This window comes from Agelaius tricolor, unplaced genomic scaffold (genome assembly GCF_023055355.1).
Source record: "Agelaius tricolor isolate 1412-34295 unplaced genomic scaffold, bAgeTri1.0.p SCAF_3, whole genome shotgun sequence".
NCBI lineage: Eukaryota > Metazoa > Chordata > Aves > Passeriformes > Icteridae > Agelaius > Agelaius tricolor.
In genome coordinates, this window is record NW_027269263.1 from 37,156,948 (window position 1) to 37,178,161 (window position 21,214).

At 41.9% G+C, this 21,214-nt stretch overlaps 2 protein-coding genes, 1 long non-coding RNA gene and 1 other non-coding gene across 5 annotated transcripts; 3 read left to right on the forward strand and 1 right to left on the reverse strand.

Moving 5' to 3' along the window:
- The first annotated feature begins 253 nt into the window (after positions 1-253).
- On the forward strand, positions 254-3,816 carry RPL18A (ribosomal protein L18a). The gene is made up of 5 exons (XM_071423515.1): positions 254-399; positions 788-967; positions 1,535-1,664; positions 3,141-3,250; positions 3,667-3,816. Exons 1-5 carry the CDS (start codon positions 382-384, stop codon positions 3,757-3,759), a joined length of 531 nt encoding a protein of 176 aa, XP_071279616.1. The 5' UTR covers positions 254-381; the 3' UTR covers positions 3,760-3,816.
- On the forward strand, positions 2,260-2,391 carry LOC139588732 (small nucleolar RNA SNORA68). The gene has a single exon (XR_011678791.1). It is a non-coding gene; the product is annotated as a small nucleolar RNA SNORA68 (small nucleolar RNA).
- LOC139588321 (uncharacterized) lies at positions 3,667-5,078 on the reverse strand. The gene is made up of 2 exons (XR_011678619.1): positions 4,992-5,078; positions 3,667-4,842 (listed from the first exon to the last, which is right to left on the reverse strand). It is a non-coding gene; the product is annotated as an uncharacterized lncRNA (long non-coding RNA).
- Positions 5,079-5,159: 81 nt separating this feature from the next.
- KICS2 (KICSTOR subunit 2) lies at positions 5,160-14,907 on the forward strand. 2 transcript variants are annotated; one of them, XM_071423514.1, is made up of 4 exons: positions 5,160-5,497; positions 7,532-7,605; positions 7,684-7,820; positions 12,187-14,907. In XM_071423514.1, the coding sequence occupies exons 1-4, from the start codon at positions 5,263-5,265 to the stop codon at positions 13,001-13,003; spliced, it is 1,263 nt and encodes a 420-aa protein (XP_071279615.1). In that variant the 5' UTR covers positions 5,160-5,262; the 3' UTR covers positions 13,004-14,907. The 2 variants fall into 2 exon arrangements, with proteins under 2 accessions (XP_071279615.1, XP_071279614.1); XM_071423513.1 differs by having other exon boundaries at positions 7,532-7,820.
- Positions 14,908-21,214: the final 6,307 nt, after the last annotated feature.

Here is a 21,214-nt window from a genome sequence, read left to right on the forward strand (position 1 = left end):
TCTCCGCCTGGAGCCTCTCTGCAACATCCTTCACGCTAACGCCAGCAGGGCGGGCTGGAGAGGGAGTCACGCACAGCCAAGTCTACCTTCTATCAGGCCCATGCGGGTCCGCGGCCCCGGTGCCGGGAGCAGGGGCTTGGGCCGGGGCCGCGCTGCCTGCAGCCAACGATAGGGGGAGCGCGAGCCGGGCCGGGCCACGCGGCGCCGCCAGCCCGGAAGCCAGGGCCGCACGCGGAGACTGACAGCTGCGTGCTCCAATCGCGCTCTGCTCGCAACCAATCGCCGCGCGAGCCTCCGGGGGCGGGGCGGGGTGATGACGTCAGGCGGCAGCGCACGTTGCCCATCCCTTTCCTTTCCTGCGAGCGACGGCGGTGGAGCGCCATGAAGGCGTCGGGCACCGTGAGTACGGACCGGAGCCCGGCGGGCACAGCCGGGGCCGGGAGTGCGGCCGGGGTGGCCGTCGGGAGAGCGGCGGTGGCGGGTTGTAGCTCGAGAGTGGCCCGTGCGTGCCCGAACGGCGCCGCCTGGCCCATGTGGCGGCGAGCGGCCAACATGGCGGCGGCGCCGCCGCTCCCGCCAGGCGCGGACCCAGATCGGCGTGCCGTACTGCGGGGAGATCTGCGGAACATCGACCCGCCCGGCGCAAGGGGCTCCCTCCCCTAATGGATTGAGCTCCTTTCGTCGCATTGTTCCTTTGAGGAGCCGCCTCAAAGGGCTCGGGGCGGGCGTCGCGGTGCCTCCGCGGCTCACTCACTCGGCGGTCCGCCTGGTTTTCGTGTTCCTCCAGCTGCGGGAGTACAAGGTGGTCGGGCGCTGCTTGCCCACGCCGAAATGCACGACCCCTCCTCTGTACCGCATGCGCATCTTCGCTCCGAACCATGTCGTCGCCAAGTCCCGATTCTGGTACTTCGTCTCTCAGCTGAAGAAGATGAAGAAGTCTTCTGGGGAGATTGTGTACTGTGGACAGGTGAAGAATTATAAACCTAAAAGCTTCTTATGGAGTTCCAGCAGGTGTATGTGGAGGGATTTTACAGGAATTGCAGTTATGGGGTGTGAGGTTGAAATCCACTGTCTTTCAGTTGCTGTGAAAAGGAGTGACAAGTTTGCTTTTTGAAAGTAGTAGTATATGTCTTGTAAACGAAATACATATTTACTTACTGCTTCAAAATGATGAGTTATGTGTTGAATCTTAGACTTAGGTTCATTGTACAATATATCTTTTAAGAGGCATTTGCACATTCATAGCCCTGGGAAAGTGGATGTTTGTATGCTTACACTCCTCTTCCTTGATACTTCAAGAACACTCTTTAGAGCTGAAATCTTGTGTTTTTCTTTGAATTACTAAAGCTCTCTACTCTGAATTACCAAGACATATCCAGTTATCTTGGTAAGGGGAAAGAGAACAAAGAGTTGTTTTTTGACAGTAAGACTTAAAACAGGGGTTTTGTTAGAGCTCTGAAATATTTATTCTTAAAATTTTAAAATGGTGATAGTACATAATCTCTAACGCTTCCATATTCTTGTGTAATTCCAGGTGTATGAGAAGTCCCCTCTGCGGGTAAAAAATTTTGGTATTTGGTTGCGCTATGATTCTCGTAGTGGAACCCACAACATGTACAGGGAGTACAGAGATTTGACCACTGCGGGTGCTGTCACTCAGTGCTGTAAGTATATGTAGCTGTTTGAGGTGTAAAACAGTAGAAGCAGTATACAAACAGAAGATTAAATCTCAAATTAGGCATAAAGCATGCTGACTTAACCCATGGTAAAATAACCGAAACACTAGACAATTAAAGGAGGGGGTTGCCAGCTATTCCATAGATATTTGTCTATTATACATCTGATAGGTGACTTGTTACCTTTCTTTATACAGTTTCTCTGACTGGAAAATACTCCCACTTCTTTTTGGTGTGTCTTTCTACAATTCTAGTACTGAGAATTTATTGACTTTTCAGGTGCTGTGTGTATTTCCTGCGCTGTGCTGTTTTAAGATAATTGAATATATCTTCCCAAGTCTTGTGAAAAGAGTATTTCAGAGATCATGGGGAGTATAATAGAATCTGTCCTTTATCGAGCAAGTAGAAAAAAAAAAAACAGGGAAAAAGCCCCTACTGTAACTCGAAGATCTCATCACATCATTTCATGGAGAAGTAATGGTTGTCCTGATTTCAGACTGTTTTGTGAAGTACTTAAAGTGATAGACCATTTGTGTAGCTGTTGCTGTTGGTACTTGAGTCCAGAGTGTTATAAGCACTACGGATTGCACATAAAAACCCAAAGAATATTGTTCTTAATAATGATATTCTTGTCATGTGTGCAAATATTAAATGTATCTTGTCGCCTTTCAAAAGCTGAAGTGCTGTTGAAAGTGAAATTTAAGGTTCTACATTAATGTGCAATAATCTCTGTTAATGAACATACTGAAGGATTGCTTAGGAGACCCAGAAAACTTTTCATGACTGATACATTTATGTTCAAGAATAGTTGTGGCAGGTAAGTTTTTAATAGATGTGTTAGATCTTCATGGGAAGCACAGTAGTATTTTAACAGCCATACTTGTGGAGCTAGCTATGGATGTGATTTGAAGCCAGTGATTTGCACTGCTGAATAGAGGAATTTTCAGGTAGCCCAAGTTCAGTTGTTTCCTCTATTCAAAAAGCCTGATTATGTGGGCTGAACATCAATTCATGGTTCTATTGCTGGTCAATTTCAATAAAAGTAAAGATATCCTCAGGTCCTACTCTTACCTGCACCTTCCTTTTGGAAAGGAAAGTGTTTTGAAGTTCATGTGTCTTTCTAGTAATATTTCAGTTGATTCTGAATCACAGGATTTTTTTCTCTTGCAAGAGAGTAAGTAGTCCTACGTATATTACTTGTGTCCTTCTTGAAATTTGACAAGAAGATTCAAATGGCTTTTCCTATTGTGGAGCTTACTTAAAACTTACAGGAGGAGTTTGCTGCTGCTTGTTGGTTTTGTGATATTTGTGGTATCACTTTATATAACAGTGATTTTAATTACAGATGATCAGAAATTTTAAAAATTTTAGATGACGCTATGAACATTTCTTGAACAAAGGGCTGTAAGATTCTTGAGCTGAACATGTAATAAAATTCCTTTTTAATGAGTTCTGTTGTTCTAGACCGTGATATGGGAGCCCGTCATCGTGCCCGTGCTCACTCTATCCAGATCATGAAGGTTGAGGAAATTGCTGCCAGCAAGTGCCGCAGACCAGCAGTCAAGCAGTTCCATGTAAGTGAGCCAACACTGGCTGGTGGGTCCTGGGCCAGCGTTGGATTGGAAGAGGGGATCTCTCTTGTGTGGTACAGGTTTGCTTTGCAGCCAGAAATAGAGCAGGAGCCAAACCGGGGTGTGTATGTTAACGATTATGGTATATTATGATCAAGACTTCTGCTGCTACAAGTGTTTGGAAGAAAGTCACAATAAAGTAAATACATGTTATGCTACAGAAGACATGCCTCTGACTGGCATTACTTTGAAAAAAAGAATGCAAAATTAATTAAGTCGTGTGAAGTGTATCTTAAGTTGTGGGTGGATTACTTCTCTAAGCATAAGGTAGTCACTGAATACAGCTTGGCCATTTATTCCAAACTATTTTCTGTTGTTCATCTGATACCTCAATTAACATAGAAACATTTTTCTTGCAGGATTCTAAAATCAAGTTCCCGCTGCCGCACAGAGTTCTGCGTCGCCAGCACAAACCACGCTTCACCACCAAGAGACCAAATACTTTCTATTAAATACAAAAACATGTTGTCAACTCTGTGTTGCAATAAAGGTCTTATTGGAAGCTTTCACTCCCAGTTGTCTTTTGGAGACTCTGTCCTGGTTATCTAGGAGTCCCCATTCCTGTTCTTTTCTTTTCTGTAAACTATTGGCAGCCTACTATTCACAGCTGTGATTCCCTTGAACAGGTGAGTGTTTCAGGTGCTTACCTAAATTACTGAAATATTCCATCAATAAATCAAATTTTAATAACCAACTTTCCAGGTCAGATACATCTGTTGTTGAGCTGCTGTAAAATCCTACTTCCATTTTGTCCCTTTGGCACACTAAGTGAACAGTTGAGTTCAGGAAGAAGGCAACTTCTGGTGCATACAGAACTCAGACTTAGCTGTAAGAATAAAAGACCTCATAACTTCAGTTAAGCTGCTTCAAATTTTAAGCACTTGAAGCCAAAATTCTAGTTCTAACCAGAACCTTTTCAGGGATGGTACACACCACTCTGAATAAGGGATGCATATGGAGGTGCCTGTGCCTAGAAAAGAAAAATGATGAAGTGCTTGGCAGATTTATCCTTTTCTATTAGACCAATGAATGAAAATAATGACAATTTCTATATCCAAATCCTTAGGCTCCTATGTTCACAGTAAGAAGCTTGCAGACACTGTAGTTGAGGTTTATTTGAAAAGGCTGCTTCATACCTAAAGGTGGTGCTTGCATCTGATGCCCATTTTCAGTGGTGGTGTTTCCTGAACAGGAGGCAGTCAGCTACTTAAATAAGTACGTGGGTCATACCAGTGTCAAAGAACTCATGCTGTGTCTTGTCCAGATTTCAGCTTGAAAACAGCTGCAGGTGCTGTTAGAGTGCAGGGAAATACTGTGCAGAGAGGAAACTGGGAATGTGTCCTTTCTGGGTTGACTGGAGAGCTGCCACTCAATCTGGAGCGGTGCTGTCTGTCAGTGCAAGGGTGGGTAAGTTCTGTGGAACTGGAACCAGTCAGCGTGGCTGCAGAGAGCTCCCCTTCTTGTGGCTCAGCCTTGTGCTCCTCATCGCCTGCACGGAGAATCAGTTCAGGCAGCTCGTCTGTCTGAAACATGAGCTGCAGAAAATGGGAATAATGTGGGCAATCCACAATCTCCCCAGCCGCAAGGGAGGGAGAAACTAAAGCCAAAGTAGCTGGAGAGTCCTGTGGGAGTGAAAGGTGGGAGTAAGGACCTGGAGCTTTAGAAGGTTTTTAGCTGTACGTACAATTTAGCAGGAGCGTGTTTCCGTTCCTCGTACACCGTGAAGCGCAGGGCGGCGGGCCGGGGGCGCGCGGCCAGCAGGGCATGCGCACGGGCGCGCGCAAACCGGGGCCCGGCCCTCCCGCGCGCTGCCGCTGCCCCGCCCGCCGGCCGCGCGAGCCCCCGCCCGTCACGTGACCCAGAGCCGGCCGCTCCCCGCTCCGCCGGTCACGTGTTCCTCGCGCGGGCGGGCGCCGGACCCGGAAGTGGCGGCCGCTGCGGAGGCGCCGGGCGGGATGGGGGAGTCGATCCCGCTGGGAGCGCCGGTGCCCGTGGAGCAGGCCGTGCTGGAGACCTTCTTCTCCCACCTGGGCATCTTCTCCTACGACAAGGCCAAGGACAATGTGGAGAAGGAGCGGGAGGCCAACAAGAGCGCGGGCTCCAGCTGGCTGGCGCTGCTGGCCGGGCTGGCGCACCTGGCGGCGGCCGAGAAGGCCTATCACAGCATGACCTTCCTGGGACAGAAGCTAGGTACCGCTCCGGGGAGGGAGGGACCGGCTCTCCCAGCCCGTGCCGCGCCCGCCTCAGCCGGGGGCCTGCCCCGCGCTGGGCTCCGCGGGCAATCGCGGAGCGGGCGGCCGGGAGCTCACCTGGCAGCCGGCGTTTGCAGGTGCTGGGACTCGCGGGGGCGCTGCCTCGGCGGGTCCGTGCCCGTGCGTCCGAAAGACCAGTGCTGGCTAAGTGAGAGTCCGTGAGCCCGCTGGGAAATCGGCCGCTGAGAAACCATTAGCGCTGCCACTAAGGAATGGACGAGAGGACAGAGGTGCTGTGCAGGTGGCACGCTGGCTGCTGTGCCACTCGCTGCATCTCTTCCCTGGCCGGCAGGGTACCTACCCGCCCTTCCCAAGAATTAGCCAGAGGTGTTTCTGTGCTGAGATGCTCTGGCTGAGATATAGGCAAAGATGACCTTATGATGGGGTGACCAAAGCGTTAAAGCTTTTTCACCTTGCATCAGAGGTGTATATGCTGGAGATAGCATCCTAGGAGTTGTTACCCATGCAGATACTGCAGGATCTCAGGAAGCTTTGGCCATGATAGCAGCTGCTTCATCTTTTATCAGTACATGAATAGAAAAATTCCAAACTGGCACAGGATGAGCTTTCATGATGCTACCCTCTGGGCAAAGCTGCTTATTTTCTTTTTGAAGTGCAGATGGGTATGGAAATGGATCAAAGGATATGAGTCTGATGTGTAGCACATTAAACCATCAAGAAAATTCAGCTTTGTTATTTAAGTGATGACTTGGAATTGTTATAAGATCTTTACAGCCAAAACTCTGTCTATAAGGCTGACTTTAAAGAGTGAATTTTGTGCTTGCAGAAAGGATGAAGGTGACAACAGAAGGGGCAAAGTTTTGTTTATTTATTTGCTTCATGAACAACAGCAATAGATGATTCTTCCTCCTGCCCATGGCTGGGGGGGCTACTCCTGTGTTACAATGGGAGCTGTTTCACTATGATAATTCTCTACATTTCTACCTCAAATGTCAGTGGTCACCTTTGACCATTATATGTGTAAAAGGAATGTGGAAAGACCTATCCAGCATTACAAAATTTATAAGCGGTTTCAAAGAGGCACCTAAATTTGGAATCTTTAAAAGATTCAGACTCAATCTCTGTGGTCTTTGCTCTGCTGCAGCTGTTGACTGCCAGAATGGCACATTAGGTCTTCTGTAAATAGAAACTATGAAATAAGGCTAGTACATTTGTACAGTCTTTTTGTAATGTCAAAATTAAATATCTTTGGCCCTTTGCTGCTCTCTTCTTTTCTTTTTTAAATTCCTCATAGTGTTGAGGGGGTAGAAAGGAATGCAGATAACTTCTTGTTCTCCTTCCTGCCCTCCAAGTTTTACTTATGGATTAACCTGCACTGTGGTCTCACTGGGATAAAGTATGATTATTTTCCCTTTAAGTTCTGGTTTATATTTAGATTGTATAGGGACTAGTAACATTTGATTTGTACACACAGATGTCACATGGCTCCCATTTAAAGGTTGCTTTGTGAATTTGAGTGCTTCATGATGGAAGAGCGATTGTTAAGGGAATTCTCTGGAAAACATCTAGAGTTATTAATAGGAGTGGAGGCTATTAAAATTTGATCAGTCAAGTCATGATGACTTAATTCTTCTGACTTCCACAGATAACAGTATTTCCAGGTTATGTATCATAGTAGCAAATTTAACTGAACCCTGGGTTTCTTAAAAGTCATGTCATAACTGAGGCAGCTGTGAAGGAGTTACTGTTTTGCAGCAGCCATTGACTGCTGAGACATGAAGTGGGACAAGTGTAGCTTGCATGAAATTACATAAAGTGCTTCTGAGCATATGCTCTGTAATTCAGTTACGTGCAGAATAAAATACTGAATTTTGTTTCTTTGTTAAAAGAAGTACTGTAATTAAACAATGCTTACAAACAACTAGATCTATAATTACAAGAATTTTCCAGTGTTGCTGTCTATCTTTGCTGTCCCTGGATTTTGGTAATACCTCCATATTTATCTGAACAGGTGGTCAGTCATTCTTCAGCCGCAAGGACTCCATCCGAACCATCTACACATCTCTGCATAATGAGCTGAAGAAGGTGGTGGCGACGGGTCACAATGCACTAGGAGGAACAGCTCCTCACTTGGAAGAGCTGCTTTCTCACCTGTCTGAACAGCTCTGTTTTTTTGTTCAGGCTCGGATGGAAATTGCTGACTTCTATGAAAAAATGTACACGCTCAGCACCCAAAAGTTCATTAACTCTGAGGAACTGGTAAACATTTTGGAATCCATCTTAAAGAAATACAGTTCAAGGTCAGTGCTTCTTTGCTGGCAGTACGTACTCAGGCACGTGGTCTGTAATACCTGATGTTGAAGTTCAAAGCAAACCCAAAGACTTTGCTGTCCTTTGACTGCTGAGCAGCACAGGTCCTTCACAAGTTAATGTATGAAGTCTGTGTTGGCCAGCAGCATCAGATGCATGAAGTTTCTTCCAAAGAAGAAAAATAACAAAGGGAGTCTGCTCATGGTGTACTAGGAGCCTTCCTCCCTATGCCTTAATTAATATTCAGCATGTTCATTTCCAGGAGAGAGGAGGAGTGATTTTCCTTCTATAAGATGCAAGGCTTATTGAACTTTTTTCTTTGGTAGGGGAGAGGAAACAAGCCTTAATTTTGTATCGATTTCAGTAAAGGTGGCATAAATAAAGCAAATACTTTTGTGACAATCTTACTTTTTAAGAATATATATCTGCTTAGATCTAAAAGCTACACCACAACTATCTGGCCTAGCTGGGAGGGCTTTATGGTGCTCTGTTACCACTTTTCTCCAGAGGTCTTGGAGCCAGTAGGAGGAGCACCTCTGAGACTTTGGTCCTTGCCACTGTGGTTTCTTGAAGTTAAGATTTAATAGATCCTGTTGCAAAAATCCTGGGATGTTTCTAAATGAGGGTAGGTTGGGTATTTCACATCTAACTTATGTGCCTTGAAAGTGATAGCAGTTTAAAAGAGAATTTTTGAATGCTTCTCAACACACTCAATTTCTGCCTCTTCATTTTAAACCAAAAATGTTAGCTATTGAAGGAAGTTAACTGTCAGATGTGGTTGAATTTCTTTAAATTGTTGTTAGTGAAATAGTGTCTAAGAAGACTTTTGGGGAGAATATTCATAGGTCTTACTTTTTTCAGTTATGATTTTTATAGTGTTCACCTAGGAAAAATGAAGATAATTCAGTGCTGCTTTCTGATATTCCAAATAGAAGCACTGCAGCTGATTCTCTTGTTTTTTAGGGATAACTTTGGCAAATTGCTATGTAACTTTGCAATTTGAAAATCAAAACTAGTCTATATGATCTTAGTAGTGATGTTTTTCAATTCTTGGCTTTTGATCACTTAAAATATCAGGGCTGTTAGTCCAGTAAAAACCTGAAACTTAGATATTTTTTCCTTGGTGTGATAAACTTTAATGAGTAAAGGGAAGTAAGTTTAGGGGTTTGGGTGGGTTTGTTGTTGGCATGTTTTTGTTTGTTTTTTTTCTAAGTTGATTTCTCTTGCACACTAACAACTGCCATCTGTTCTGAGGATGTGCTGAATCAACAGCACTGTTAAAAATCTGAGAACCGAAATTCTTACTTTGATGAAGAGATTGGAGATTATACCTGCATATGACACGTTTTACTAAGCTATTTAAATAAATTTCATTGGTACATTTGTACTTCTAAGGCATATCTGTTACATAATATGTTTATATAATATGTATTATATAACTATATATATATCATAACATCTTAAAAAAAAAGCAATTTCTCTCTGGAAAAAATACTGATGATCTTGCTTTGGGTTAACAAGCAGTCTTTAAGATGGAGACAATCTAAGGTGCTGTCAGAGCTAATTCAGTAGCTGCAGTGTGCTCCTCCCCAGTGACATGCAGAACATTTCTGGAGAAAGTGGGTATAGTGATATATTCCTTTAGTCTTTCCTTTTAGTTTCTTTGTATCTCAAATCAGTTTCTGGGGTGTGTTATGTGGATATGTACTGGCTGCTAGGCATTTCTGCTTTACAGTTGAAAGATCAAATAAACTCATCCTTACCCAGCCTCTTCCCTCTGTCAGTATATTCCTCACTTGTAGTTGAGGATCTGTGCCATTATTTCAGCCAGCTGTGCTAAGGCCAGACAGGACATTTGTTTTTAGATAGGTTCTGGCCTTGGTTTTTTTCCTTTATGTGTGAAAGTAGCTGGGCAGATAACGTAGAGGAAATAACTGGTAGCTGGTAAAGGAACAGCAGAATTGACAGTTAACAAAACATATTGTTTGTATCTGAAATATCATTAATTCTTGAACAGTTTAAAGCTATTTTGTTACTATGTTATTACTACTTATTGCTGACTTGTGCATGACCAGTACTCGACATTTTCCTTTCCATTTTTCTGTAGAATACATCTGGAGGAGTAACTTCTCCTGAAGTTTTTAGCTGTTGGTTTGGGTGGGATCTTAAATAATTAAAGCAGCATCAGAAGCAAGATCCTTTAAAAGCTTAGTATAAAATGAATAAGTTACTACAACACCTATTTTAATATAATAATTTTTAAATGTTTAATGTATTATATCTAGTCAGCATTGTGTAATATGTACATGTATGTGTGATCTCTGGAAGGAAATAAAAAGAAAATATGGCTTCTTCACAGTCTGCAAAACAAAACTAGCATCCCTCTGCTTTCAGAAATGATTAGAAGGAAAAAAAAATCAAATTTTCAATGTGTTCTTAAGCTTTTGACACTCTGGCTTATGAAATATTGCAAAAACTCGTCTGTTTTCCGTGATACTGAGCTCAGTTGGATGCTTCTACATTATAAAACTCAATTACAGCAGTTAGATTTAGTGCATAACTCATCCGTTTTCTCTGTTACTACATCAAGCTTCTCAGCTGTAGCTGAGGTGTGTATTTTTTGATTAAAACAGTTTAGCAAATCCTGCTGGACAGTGCAACATTAGGAAAGCCATGAAGTAAAGTAGAAGTGGGAAGCTGTACATCAGAATGTTAATCCAGGAGACTTTGGCAGTGCTGCCTTAATAAGGATTTTTAAATTGATTTTAAAATGGAAGAAAACTTTCTTGATCTGACTGCAAATGTATTTAAATCACTGTGCTGTGTGTCATTTGATGGGACTGCAGCAAATAATGTTGCATAATGTTTTTTGTACCCTCCTAAAATACAGAGCAACAAAACTGTTTTTCTGGTGAATACCAAAACCATTGGAAAGATTTAATGTTGACTATTAGAAATTATTTTTTGTTGACTCTTGTTTAAGCTCTTGTTTGTTCAAAGAAATGTAAATAGCTCTGGGCTTCTCAGCCCCCTAGAGTGGCCAGTAAACACTGGATCTCTGCTCTAGCAGCTCATCCTGGGGGTTGCTGACATGTGCTGGGTGCAGAAGGTGCCTGATCACCCAGCCAGGCTGGTTTGCCCAACATGGTGCATCAGCTGGTTTATGATACTCTTAATTTCATTTTCTTCAAATAAATTTGGACTTGAATCTTAATAACAGATACTTGCAAGATACAAATTTTGGCTTCCAAAAAAAAGAGAGATGCTTACAGATCAGTGATCAAATAGACATTTCTCACGAGCCAAAGGAAAAGTAGTGGAGAGGGGATGAAAAGCCTGACATATTCATTCTCTCTTCTGGTCTACCACAAAATGAAGTGTTTTGATCTTGAACCAGCTATTTCCAAAACAGGTTGTATTTGTTGTGTCCTAGAAGCTGACAGGAATAATGACATTGCTTTAGTTTTAAAAGCTGGAAAAATTCTGTATTAACTTTATTGTTTTAAACCAATAACAGGACACAAGATATTTTTCTGAAGTGAGATGATAAATTTGTCTTTACTTAAATGGAAACCTCATCAAGTCTTGTCTTTGAACTGTTCATTGTTCCTTATTAGAGACCTCTTTGAATCCTAAATGCCAATGGGGGAACTTACTAATAAGGCCACTTCTTTCTAAAGTTATATATTTTACATTACAGTTTTTCACTGTTTCAATTAAGTTATTGCTGATGTTATAAATTGCAAATAACTTGACTATCATGGAAAGAGAGGTAGAAAATACTGCATCTGTATTTTTTCTAAATGTCAGGGGGAAAAGTGAGAAGAGAAGGAGTTAATTATGGTTCCAAACAGCAAAACCAAACTCAGCCTGACTTCCTCATAGCTCCCCTATGTGAACAATAGATCTATAACATAATCCCTTTGATTTAACTTAATGTCTTACTGCTGCTCCAGAACCATCAAGACATATATTTTACCATCAAGACATATATATTACTGCCAGAAGAGATTTTAAATTGGAACAAGATCATCTGAATTTAAAAAGAAATGGTGTTATAGTAGTTCATAGATTAAGATAAACTGTGATTGTTGAATTGATGAAATATAACTCCTTTACTTTGGTAGAGAAATGTCTGACAGGTGTTTTTGTCAGATATGAAGCGCTGTTTGTTTGTAGAAGTATTTACCCTAATTATGTAAAAAGAACTGTTCTTTAAATTAAGAGTATTATTTTTTTATTTACACTTTGCTCTGCTTTGATGTTTGATCTTTTGTCTAACTGGCGAATACTGTCTGATTATTTCATCATTGTGTACAGCAGTTCTCATGTCTTGACTAATGTTATGTCTTCTAGATTTCATCATCCAATCCTCAGTCCTCTTGAAAGCAGTTTCCAGCTGGAGGTAGATGTGCTTGCACACCTCTTAAAGGCTCAGGCTCAGATCTCAGAGTGGAAGTTCCTTCCATCCCTGGTGAACTTGCACAGTGCTCACACAAAGCTACAAACTTGGGGCCAAATTTTTGAGAAACAGCGGGAGACCAAGAAGCACCTGTTTGGAGGGCAGTCTCAGAAGGCTGTGCAACCTCCACACCTCTTCCTCTGGCTCATGAAGCTCAAAAACATTCTCCTTGCCAAGTTTAGCTTTTACTTTCACGAGGCTCTTAGTCGACAGACAACAGCATCTGAAATGAAAACTTTGACTGCTAAAACAAATCCTGATTACTTTGGGAAAATTTCCAGCTTCATCCGGAAGTATGACGCTGTCAATGTTTCCTTAATTTTTGACAATCGTGGATCAGAGAGTTTTCAGGGACACGGTTATCATCATCCCCACTCATACAGGGAAGCCCCCAAGGGAGTGGATCAGTATCCTGCAGTGGTGTCTTTGCCCAGTGACAGGCCTGTTATGCACTGGCCCAATGTCATCATGATTATGACTGACAGAACCTCTGACCTCAACAGTTTGGAGAAGGTTGTTCACTTCTACGATGACAAAGTCCAAAGCACCTACTTTCTGACTCGCCCTGAGCCACACTTTACCATTGTAGTTATTTTTGAGTCCAAGAAGTCAGAAAGGGACTATCATTTTATTTCTTTTCTCAATGAAATTTCACATTCCCTTAAGAACTCCAAAGCTTTTGCAAGTTTGAAACCTGGATCCAAAGGGTGAAGTACAAACTACTTAAAAGTTGTCAAGGCACTATGCTAGCCTTGAGGGAGCTGTAGCTTTCAAAGTTACATAAATTTGGTTCTCAGAGTCTAATTGAAAAGGAACCATTTTTTTAAAATGTTATAAGTTTGTTGTTTTTTTTTTTAAGCTAACAGACACTTGAAGAAAAGTATTTTTGGGCAGTACTCTGTGGGGCAACTTAATTGTGGGGTGGTAAAGGGCCACCATGGGGTTTTTTGGTGTGGTTTTCAATTTCCAGTATGATTTATTTTTTTAGTCCACAGTTTGTTGCCTGTATCAGAAAGGAATATATGCACTTTATCATAGTCTGATCATTGACTGTCTTCTACAGAGTTTATTGAAAATGTGGTAAGGATGGAAGATGCTATCTTTTCAGAAAACTGCATTGCCTGACAGAAACGATTTCTGGGAACTAAACACTGATGCAAGGGAATATTAAAAAAAAGTGAACCTGCAAAGACACATTTTAAATAAAAAGATGAGAATCAGAAAAGTCACTATTGTTAATTATAATTTAGTTTCCAAATTGTTTAAAATGATAATTGAGGTCTCTGACACTCTGTTAAGCACTGGTAATCTGTTCTGAAGGCCCTGTGTCATAAAGCTTGGTCACTGCTCCAGGACTTGGGCTGGGGCAAGAAAAGCTGCAGAATGGCCTGGAAGGCTGATGTGTTCTGGAGTGCTGTGACAGTGTGGGCCCAGTCTTGGCTCAGGCTAACTGAAGCAGACAAGGTGAATTTGAGCAGGTGTTCTAGAAGGAGCAGCTCCATGGGAAAAGCACCAAGGCTCTTTTCAATTTGTGCTTTTTGTCTGGCTAACTTTAAAAAGGTAGTTGAAAATGCCCTTTCAAAATGATTTATTGTCTAATACGCTGTTAGTATTGACCTAGATTTGTTTTCAGATTTTTATAACTATTTTTTCTCTCTATTCAGTTTTAAATAATTACATAATTAAGCCAAAACACTTTGGGGATTTGGATTTAAATATATAGCCTATGCAGTATGTTTACCTCATTCTTTCACCACTTCTAGGCTGCAGGGTTGGAATAAGTATGTTTTCTAGTTACCCTGAAAGTGCTTTAATTTGGAAATGAGGGTTTCCAAATATAATAAAGGGGTCAATTTGGCTGTGCCTCTAGCCTTACATTGCAGGATTGTTCTGACTGTTAGCTATGCAGTTGTGCACGCACTTTGACAGGGGTTCAGGAGAACTGATGTATATATAAGTGTAGTAAAGGTCATTAGCTGACACTGTGTAATGTATAATAGCATTATCAGGTTGGTTTTTAAAGGGAGTTTAAGTCAAAATGTTGGTTTCTGTTAAGATTGAACTATAAAAGATACTTTTTCAAATGTGTCTTTTAATGTTTCCCTTTCTCTCCCACAGAAGGTTGTGGTAACTTGTCTTGCCTCTCTGCAAATGCTGACATTTTACAATCACATAAGCACGTTCTGTTCTTGGAAAACAAGCTCTGACTTTCCACTCTGTGCCCAATGGAACTTTCCTTGCTTTGCTCTAACTGTGTGTAGCCTGTTTTGAATATCTTTGGTACTGCCTTTTACCTGAAGTCTTGGTCTGACTGCAGCACCACTTGAAAAAGCTCTACTCATTGCCACTAAAAAATATCAGGGGTTGCAAATTTACCAGCAGTTGGAGGGCGCCTGTTTTTTGTAAGAGTGTTACCCTTTGCTGCTTGAATTACATTTTAACAGGACAAAGTTGCAAATGACAGTACTCAGAGAGTTTGTGTGCTTCCCTCTGTGGGACAGTGACCTTGTAATAACATGTAGTTTTGACTTCCTCAGCCTGAGTAACACAAAAGAAACTGTCACCAGAACTGATTCCCAGTCTTCAGCAGTGTAAATAAAGTGTTGTACAAAATCTGTCTGCCTGTACAGTACTTCTCTGTCATAGTGTCTGTGGGAAAGGGGAGAGAAAACTGGAGGAAGAAACTCTGTGTGGTACAGACATGTTCATTTCTGAGTTGGAAGAGGGGGAAGAGAAATCTTCTGCCCTTTGAAGCAGACTAGCAGCTTTTACCAGTTGCTGAAATGTCTAGAGGCTGTTCCCAGTGGTTTTTATGGGGAGAGGAAAAGGGGGTGACTGTTCAGCAGACTTGGTAGCTCACATCACACTCCTGTCATTGTTCTTGGCAAATGGTGTCTCAGAAGGGAAGGTATGCTGGGTGATGTTTTTGTGCCGGAGGAGGTGGTTTGCTGCAGTTTTTTTCTTCAGAGGATCTTGGTGAAGCAATCACAGGAGCCTTGTGACTTGTGGGTAAGAATTTATGAATATTTCAGTTGATGAAGAACCAAAGGGAACCATAACCATTACTCTGTGGTGTGTGAAGGGAGGAAATGGGAGAGATTTGCAGGCAAAGGGTAGAAAGAATTGGGTTCTGGAGAGACTTGTGGGGCTGTCTCTGAGTCCTATACCTGTTGCTCTCCTTGCAAGATCTCAGCCTTAAATTAATATAACATTGGGAGCAGAAAGCTCAGGCCATAGGAAGGCCATTGGATGAAGCCAGGTGAAGCTGAAGAGAGAGGTGACATACAATCAATATGAAACAGTGTTGCAGAGTTGAGGTGTGCTGTGACCAAAAACAAAGTGTGGGGGGTGTGAGTATGAGGAATGAATGAATATTTATAGATTTATCAGATCCATGAATGCTCATGGCACAGTTTCTTATTTGATGCTTTATGGAGTTTATGTTTTAAATTACTAATGAGGTGATGGGGAGACTGCATTAGGTTCAAACTGGTAGATATGTGGAAGAAATTCTTCGCTACGAGTATGATGAGACATTGGAACAGGCTGTCCAGAGAAGCTGTGGTTGCCCCATCCCTGGCCAGGTTGGATGGGGCTTGGAGCAACCTGGTCTAGTGGAATGTGTCTCCAGCCATGGCAGGGGCTTGAATGCAGATGGTCTTTAAGATCCCTGTGAGCCCCAACCTTTCTGTGATTCTGTATCTATGATGTAAAACTGGCTAGGCCAGAACGGAAAACTGGCATAATTAAGCAAGGGGAGGGAACATATCTGTGGAGTAAGTAAAGGTGACCAGAAACTCAGTAACTGGAAAAAAATGCATTCATTACTAACTCCAATACTGGAAAGATTGATCAGTGTCTTTACTATAAGAACTGGAAAACAAATAAGACTTTTGCTGAACTGGGTAATAGCCCATCTGCCAGCTTTTCCTCTACACCAATTTAGCTAAGATTAAATCTTTGAAAGTCATGTATAAATGACTGCTTTAAGTACAAGATGTAAAGATATTTATGATAGCATACTGAAAGCCATTTCTTCCAGACATATTTAAACATTTTTAAAACAGGTACTGAGATTTAATATTCCCAGTGCCATTCAGATTGCCTAGAATAGCTGTGTTGGAGCTTATCTTGTAGCAAATTTCATGTACCTCATCACTTGCTTGAGTCCATGAGGATACTTGGGAAATATTTAATTTTGTATCCTTCGCCTGCAGTGTGATTTTGACAGCAAATGTATTCTAAGTCGGATATATTTTATATTTATGTCTTGTAAACTGTTTTTTTTTGCATGTGGTATTCAGGTTTTTTCTTGAATAAGACATTTTTTTTTATTTCTCCTCCCTTTGCATAAAGACAGTGCAGGGAATGGAAACTAATATATTTTGTATTATGCTGCAAAGTACTGCAACATCTGCATAATGCATATAATATTTAGGCTTTAATGATCTAAAAGTAACTCCTGGTATCTGTTTGAACGCTAACACCTAATCCACCTAAAAAAATCTAATCCACCTAAAAAAAATATTTGCACTATAGCAGAAAGTAATTTTATGTCACTCACACAGTTAATCACTGCTCTGGTCCACTCATCTTCATATATAAGCCTTTTGAGATATTAGTGATCATTCTAGTTGTGGTTCTTTGACATCATTTTTCTGAGGCTTCTTTGTGTATGTGCTTCAGCCTGCTGCTGCCTTTGCACTGGGTCCCAGTCTTCTCATTACCAAGCTTTTCTTGAGAAAATCAGCAGTGTGCCATACTTCATTCCTCAAGTCCTATTTTTTGGCCCACTGCCTACAATCGCTCATCTTGCAGAAAGCAGGACGTCACACAGCATGACTGGACCAGCATGGCTTCTGGTGGGCTCTGTGGTTGCTTCCAGAAGTGCTGGCACTAAGCTGACTTAGTTGGCTGAAAAGTTTTGTGTTTCTTCCCTGTTTGCTCCAGAAGTCCTGTTTTCAGACTCACAGGGATGTAAGCCAGCCATGCCTGGGTGGATGCAGCAGAGGCCAAGCACTGCTCATTTGCTTGGGCTCTTACCTGATCCTCAAGAGCAGTAGGTCAGTGTTGTGCCCATGGGAACAGCCACTGAGTGGCCCAGCAGAGATGGCCTTTGGACTGCAACTGTGCAAAGGTGGGAGCTATTTATAATATTTATAAATATTATTTATAATATTTATATTCTAAATGTTTGTTTGTTTGTTTGTTTGTTTATTCCAGAAGAGGCTCTGGAAATGAGAATGCTGACAGCTTTGCAGACCTGGCAAAAACAATATACAGGTCAAATGCAAGATGGAACTGCACTCTGATTTCATGTTAGCAAAGGACTGATTTAAACATGAAGTCTCCTTTGGAGGACAGAAGTAAAACGTTTTTGTACTGAAATTGGTTTAAGTGCTCAATCATTTTTTTCCAGGAACAGCTTCTTTCCCTCTCTGGTTCTTGCATGCACTCAACACATGCCCTAACTTATTCTGATCACTGCTATGGAGCTTTTCTGGGGGAGTTTGCCTGTTTCAGTACAGTTCTCTCTTAACTTCCAACCTGGTGTTGCAGCCACTAGGTTTGTGGTAGGGTAACAGAATTCTCCACCTTGCAGCTGGGACCTGGCTGTGCCCCAGCTGCACAGGGCAGTGGCAAGAAGGGCAAAATGCAGGAGAAGGGGAGAAAAGCCACTACAAGATGGGCTTGGGCAGATGGCAGCTCTGGGAAAGACAGGCAGAGAGAAAAGAGATGGCAGAAGGGCTGCATTGCAGATGGACTGTGAGCAGAAGATTTTGTTGGCCTCTCTGCATTGCTGGCCTAATTTCACAGGAATCTATATAAATTTTATGTGCTGAAAAAGCTGGGTTAGACCCCACCTGTAGTTGCAGCTGCTTGTTTTATGTGACTACTTTAAAATAACTATACTCTTTCTATTAGGGTGGTGTTCCATCTTTAGGTATCAGCAGCCTTGGCAAAGCAGCTGGTTTTGGGCAGATGATTAAGACAAGCTTTGTGGTATCCTGTTATTAGCTGGAATATGCTGCTACAATACTACAAGCTAACATCTGAAGCATCAGAGTAGTGAAATGCTGTGCTTCATTTGTGCAGCTCACTGCTGATAAGATAAAATATTTAGTGGCACTAAGTTTTGGCTCTGATATATGCATCATTTGCTGTAAAGGTATTGAGAGGCTCTTGAGTGTGTGCAAGTTGAATTCCTCAGATCAGAGCCATGAGGAGCCAATGTCACCATGGTGCTGTACTGGGATGCACAACCTTGAACCAAGAATTGTCAGGTTCCTGTGGGAAGGATGATGTGATCCTTGGCAAAATGAGGGCCAGTGAGAGATGCTGAGGTCAGGCTGGGGGTGTCCCTATTAAAGTGAATTCCCAAGCTTTGATTGTGTCTTGGAGTTAGTTCTCTCAGGGAACTCAGGCAGAGGGAATTGCTTCCCACAGTATGGAATAGCCTGATGGTCTCTTAAACATTTGTTTAGTAAAATGTCATACCCAATATCAACGTTGGCTTTGACCAGGGGAATCCAAGTCAACCTCTCCCTCTTCTGTGTGGTTACGCAGATGTTCAGCAGAGCCTCCAGGTATTTCCTCTGCTTTCTCAGGTAAGGAATAAGCTTCCTCTCTCTGGCCCTGGATAATTCTCTTGGCAGATGGTGGAGGAGAGGTTCAATTGTCTGAAGAGGAGAAGCTCATCTGCTTTCTGGGTGGTGCAACCCAGAACTGGTTCACAGTCATCACTGTCAGCAGTGGCCAAAGGGCCACCCTGCTTTCAGCAGGATCTGTGGTGGCTGCTGCAGCCTGAAGCCACAGGTTCTCCCAGTGCTCTTCAGGGACTGGGAGTGATGCTCCACCAAGGACTGTCTGTGACTGCCTGAGACCTCCATATCACCCAGAGGTAAAACTCTAGGAAGACAACACGTAAACAGTGAAAACTTGGGTTATAATACCATTCATGTGAGGGCTCTGCATAAGACTTGCAGTGGGAAAGATGCTTTTGCCTCCAGCAGTACAGCTGGCTCCTGTCCTCAGTCTGAGGGATGCCAGCACTTCAGGGGGATGGGGTGAGAGATTGGGAGTACTAACAGGTTTAGCTTTCTGCTTTTAATCCCATGATGCAAATCTGTCCAAACTATTTTGAAAAGTTGACAGATTAAGTCCCATTCTAGATGTAGAGCTCATCTCTGAGTAAAGTGCCTGGAGCTCTGCTGAAAGCAAGATGTGTAAGCCAAATAAAAGCTGCCTTTCCTTTCTCATCATGCATCCCTGTCTAGAAAGAGCAAGAGCAAGTTACTTTCAAGTGTCATTAGATAATAGCATTTTGGGGAAAACCTGATACTCATTTATTGTTAAAGAAACAGGGAATGAGTGCAATGAATCAAGTCTCCACCTCACCCTCCTACACAATTTATCTATAGTTTTGCCTGCAAATTCAATAGAATTGGAGGTAGCCCATCAGCTACTATGAACTTAGTTTTGTGCTCAGGCTGGCTTTGCTTGGAGGACTTCAAAATTTTGTACATTGAATTTTCCCAGCCCAGGAGTTGCCTCAAGCTGGTTGACCTGTCTGTACCTTGCAGAGAGAAAAGCAGGAGGCAAATTTCTGAAGTTGTGTGTTACTCACTCTCTATCAAGCATAAAAATAAATGGGTATAAATCTTGCTCCAACCTAGTGGGATCTGTGGCACTATCTGATTTTTCTTGCTATCCCTGTAGACTGAAATGATATCCCAAATCCTTACCCCAGAAAATGTAAGGCTCTCAATATCCTAATATCCTGTGGGTGCCTCAGGCTCGCCTCTGCTTAGGACTGTTTTGTTAAAATATGGCTTGTAACTTAGGAATGGATCATTCTAGTTGTTTATATCTGAAATTGTCAGAGAACAGTTAAAAAATCCCACCACCACCTTATTGATGAATTTTTAGTATGTTCAAAAAGGAAGTGCAAAATGAGAGATGGAGCAGTCAAGCTCTTGCTACATGTAGCTTTAAAGCTGTCAAGGAAAATATCTTCAGGAGACTAAGATAATAATTGAAACTATAAGGCTCATACTTCAGAGTGTGATTTACTCACCAAACACTGAGGAATTCATCTATCTGGAATGTTATTTGGCAAATGTGCATTAAAGGGACTTTATTTATGCTTCTCATGGTAGGACTTTCTTGAGTTGGTATGTTATGTTTGAATTGAGCCAGATACAGCTTTTTCCAAAGCTGCAAAGATTCAGAGACTGCAGAATTTTGGCTTGAAATTCAGTGCAGGTCAACAGATTCCTATTTGCAATTTTTGTACCATTTCTTAATGCATGTGATCGATATGTTAAACCACAGTTTTGCTTCAGTAAGGCAGAAAAAGTGCCACTAGAGGGTGGTATTATTACAAAAAGAAAAAAAGCAATTAGGAATCTCTTTCCAGAATAAAATAATACTCTCCTACACATTTATAAATATGAGATAGATTTTACTGCTCTAGTCAGATTTGTTTGAGTGGCTTTTTTCCCCATTGGATGATTTGTAGTTCTGTTTTAGCTGTAAACAGCAATAGCAGCTATCTAGTTTCATACCTTAATGTATATAGGAATACTAAAATGATGTTGTTTCATCTTCTCTGCAAGAAACTTTTTTATTGATTGCCAAAAAAAATCTGTAAAAGAGCTTTTATGACTTTTCTTCTCTTGAAAACTATCCATTCACTTAAATTTGCATTCCAGTTTAGAAAAGATGGAGTGGGTTTTTTCTTTCCTTTTTTTTTCTTATTAAACAGTGAGAAAATGAAAAAAATATTGTTTGCCAAGGCTGTGCAGTATGACCTGTTAAAGGCCTCATAGAGAATATCAGGCTAGAGTTTAAGCCTATTGCAAAGTAATAACAAGATTTTGATAGTCTTCATAGTGGGATAATCTTTTGATAGTCTTTTGA

Bases quoted from the DNA above. Each gene is read 5' to 3' on its own strand.
- RPL18A (XM_071423515.1), top strand. The intron at 968-1,534 runs GTGAAGAATTAT...GTGTAATTCCAG, and splicing joins AGATTGTGTACTGTGGACAG to GTGTATGAGAAGTCCCCTCT. The intron at 1,665-3,140 runs GTAAGTATATGT...CTGTTGTTCTAG, and splicing joins GGGTGCTGTCACTCAGTGCT to ACCGTGATATGGGAGCCCGT.
- KICS2 (XM_071423513.1), top strand. From the start codon at position 5,263: ATGGGGGAGTCGATCCCGCTGGGAGCGCCGGTGCCCGTGGAGCAGGCC. The intron at 5,498-7,531 runs GTACCGCTCCGG...TTATCTGAACAG, and splicing joins CTTCCTGGGACAGAAGCTAG to GTGGTCAGTCATTCTTCAGC. The intron at 7,821-12,186 runs GTCAGTGCTTCT...TATGTCTTCTAG, and splicing joins TTAAAGAAATACAGTTCAAG to ATTTCATCATCCAATCCTCA.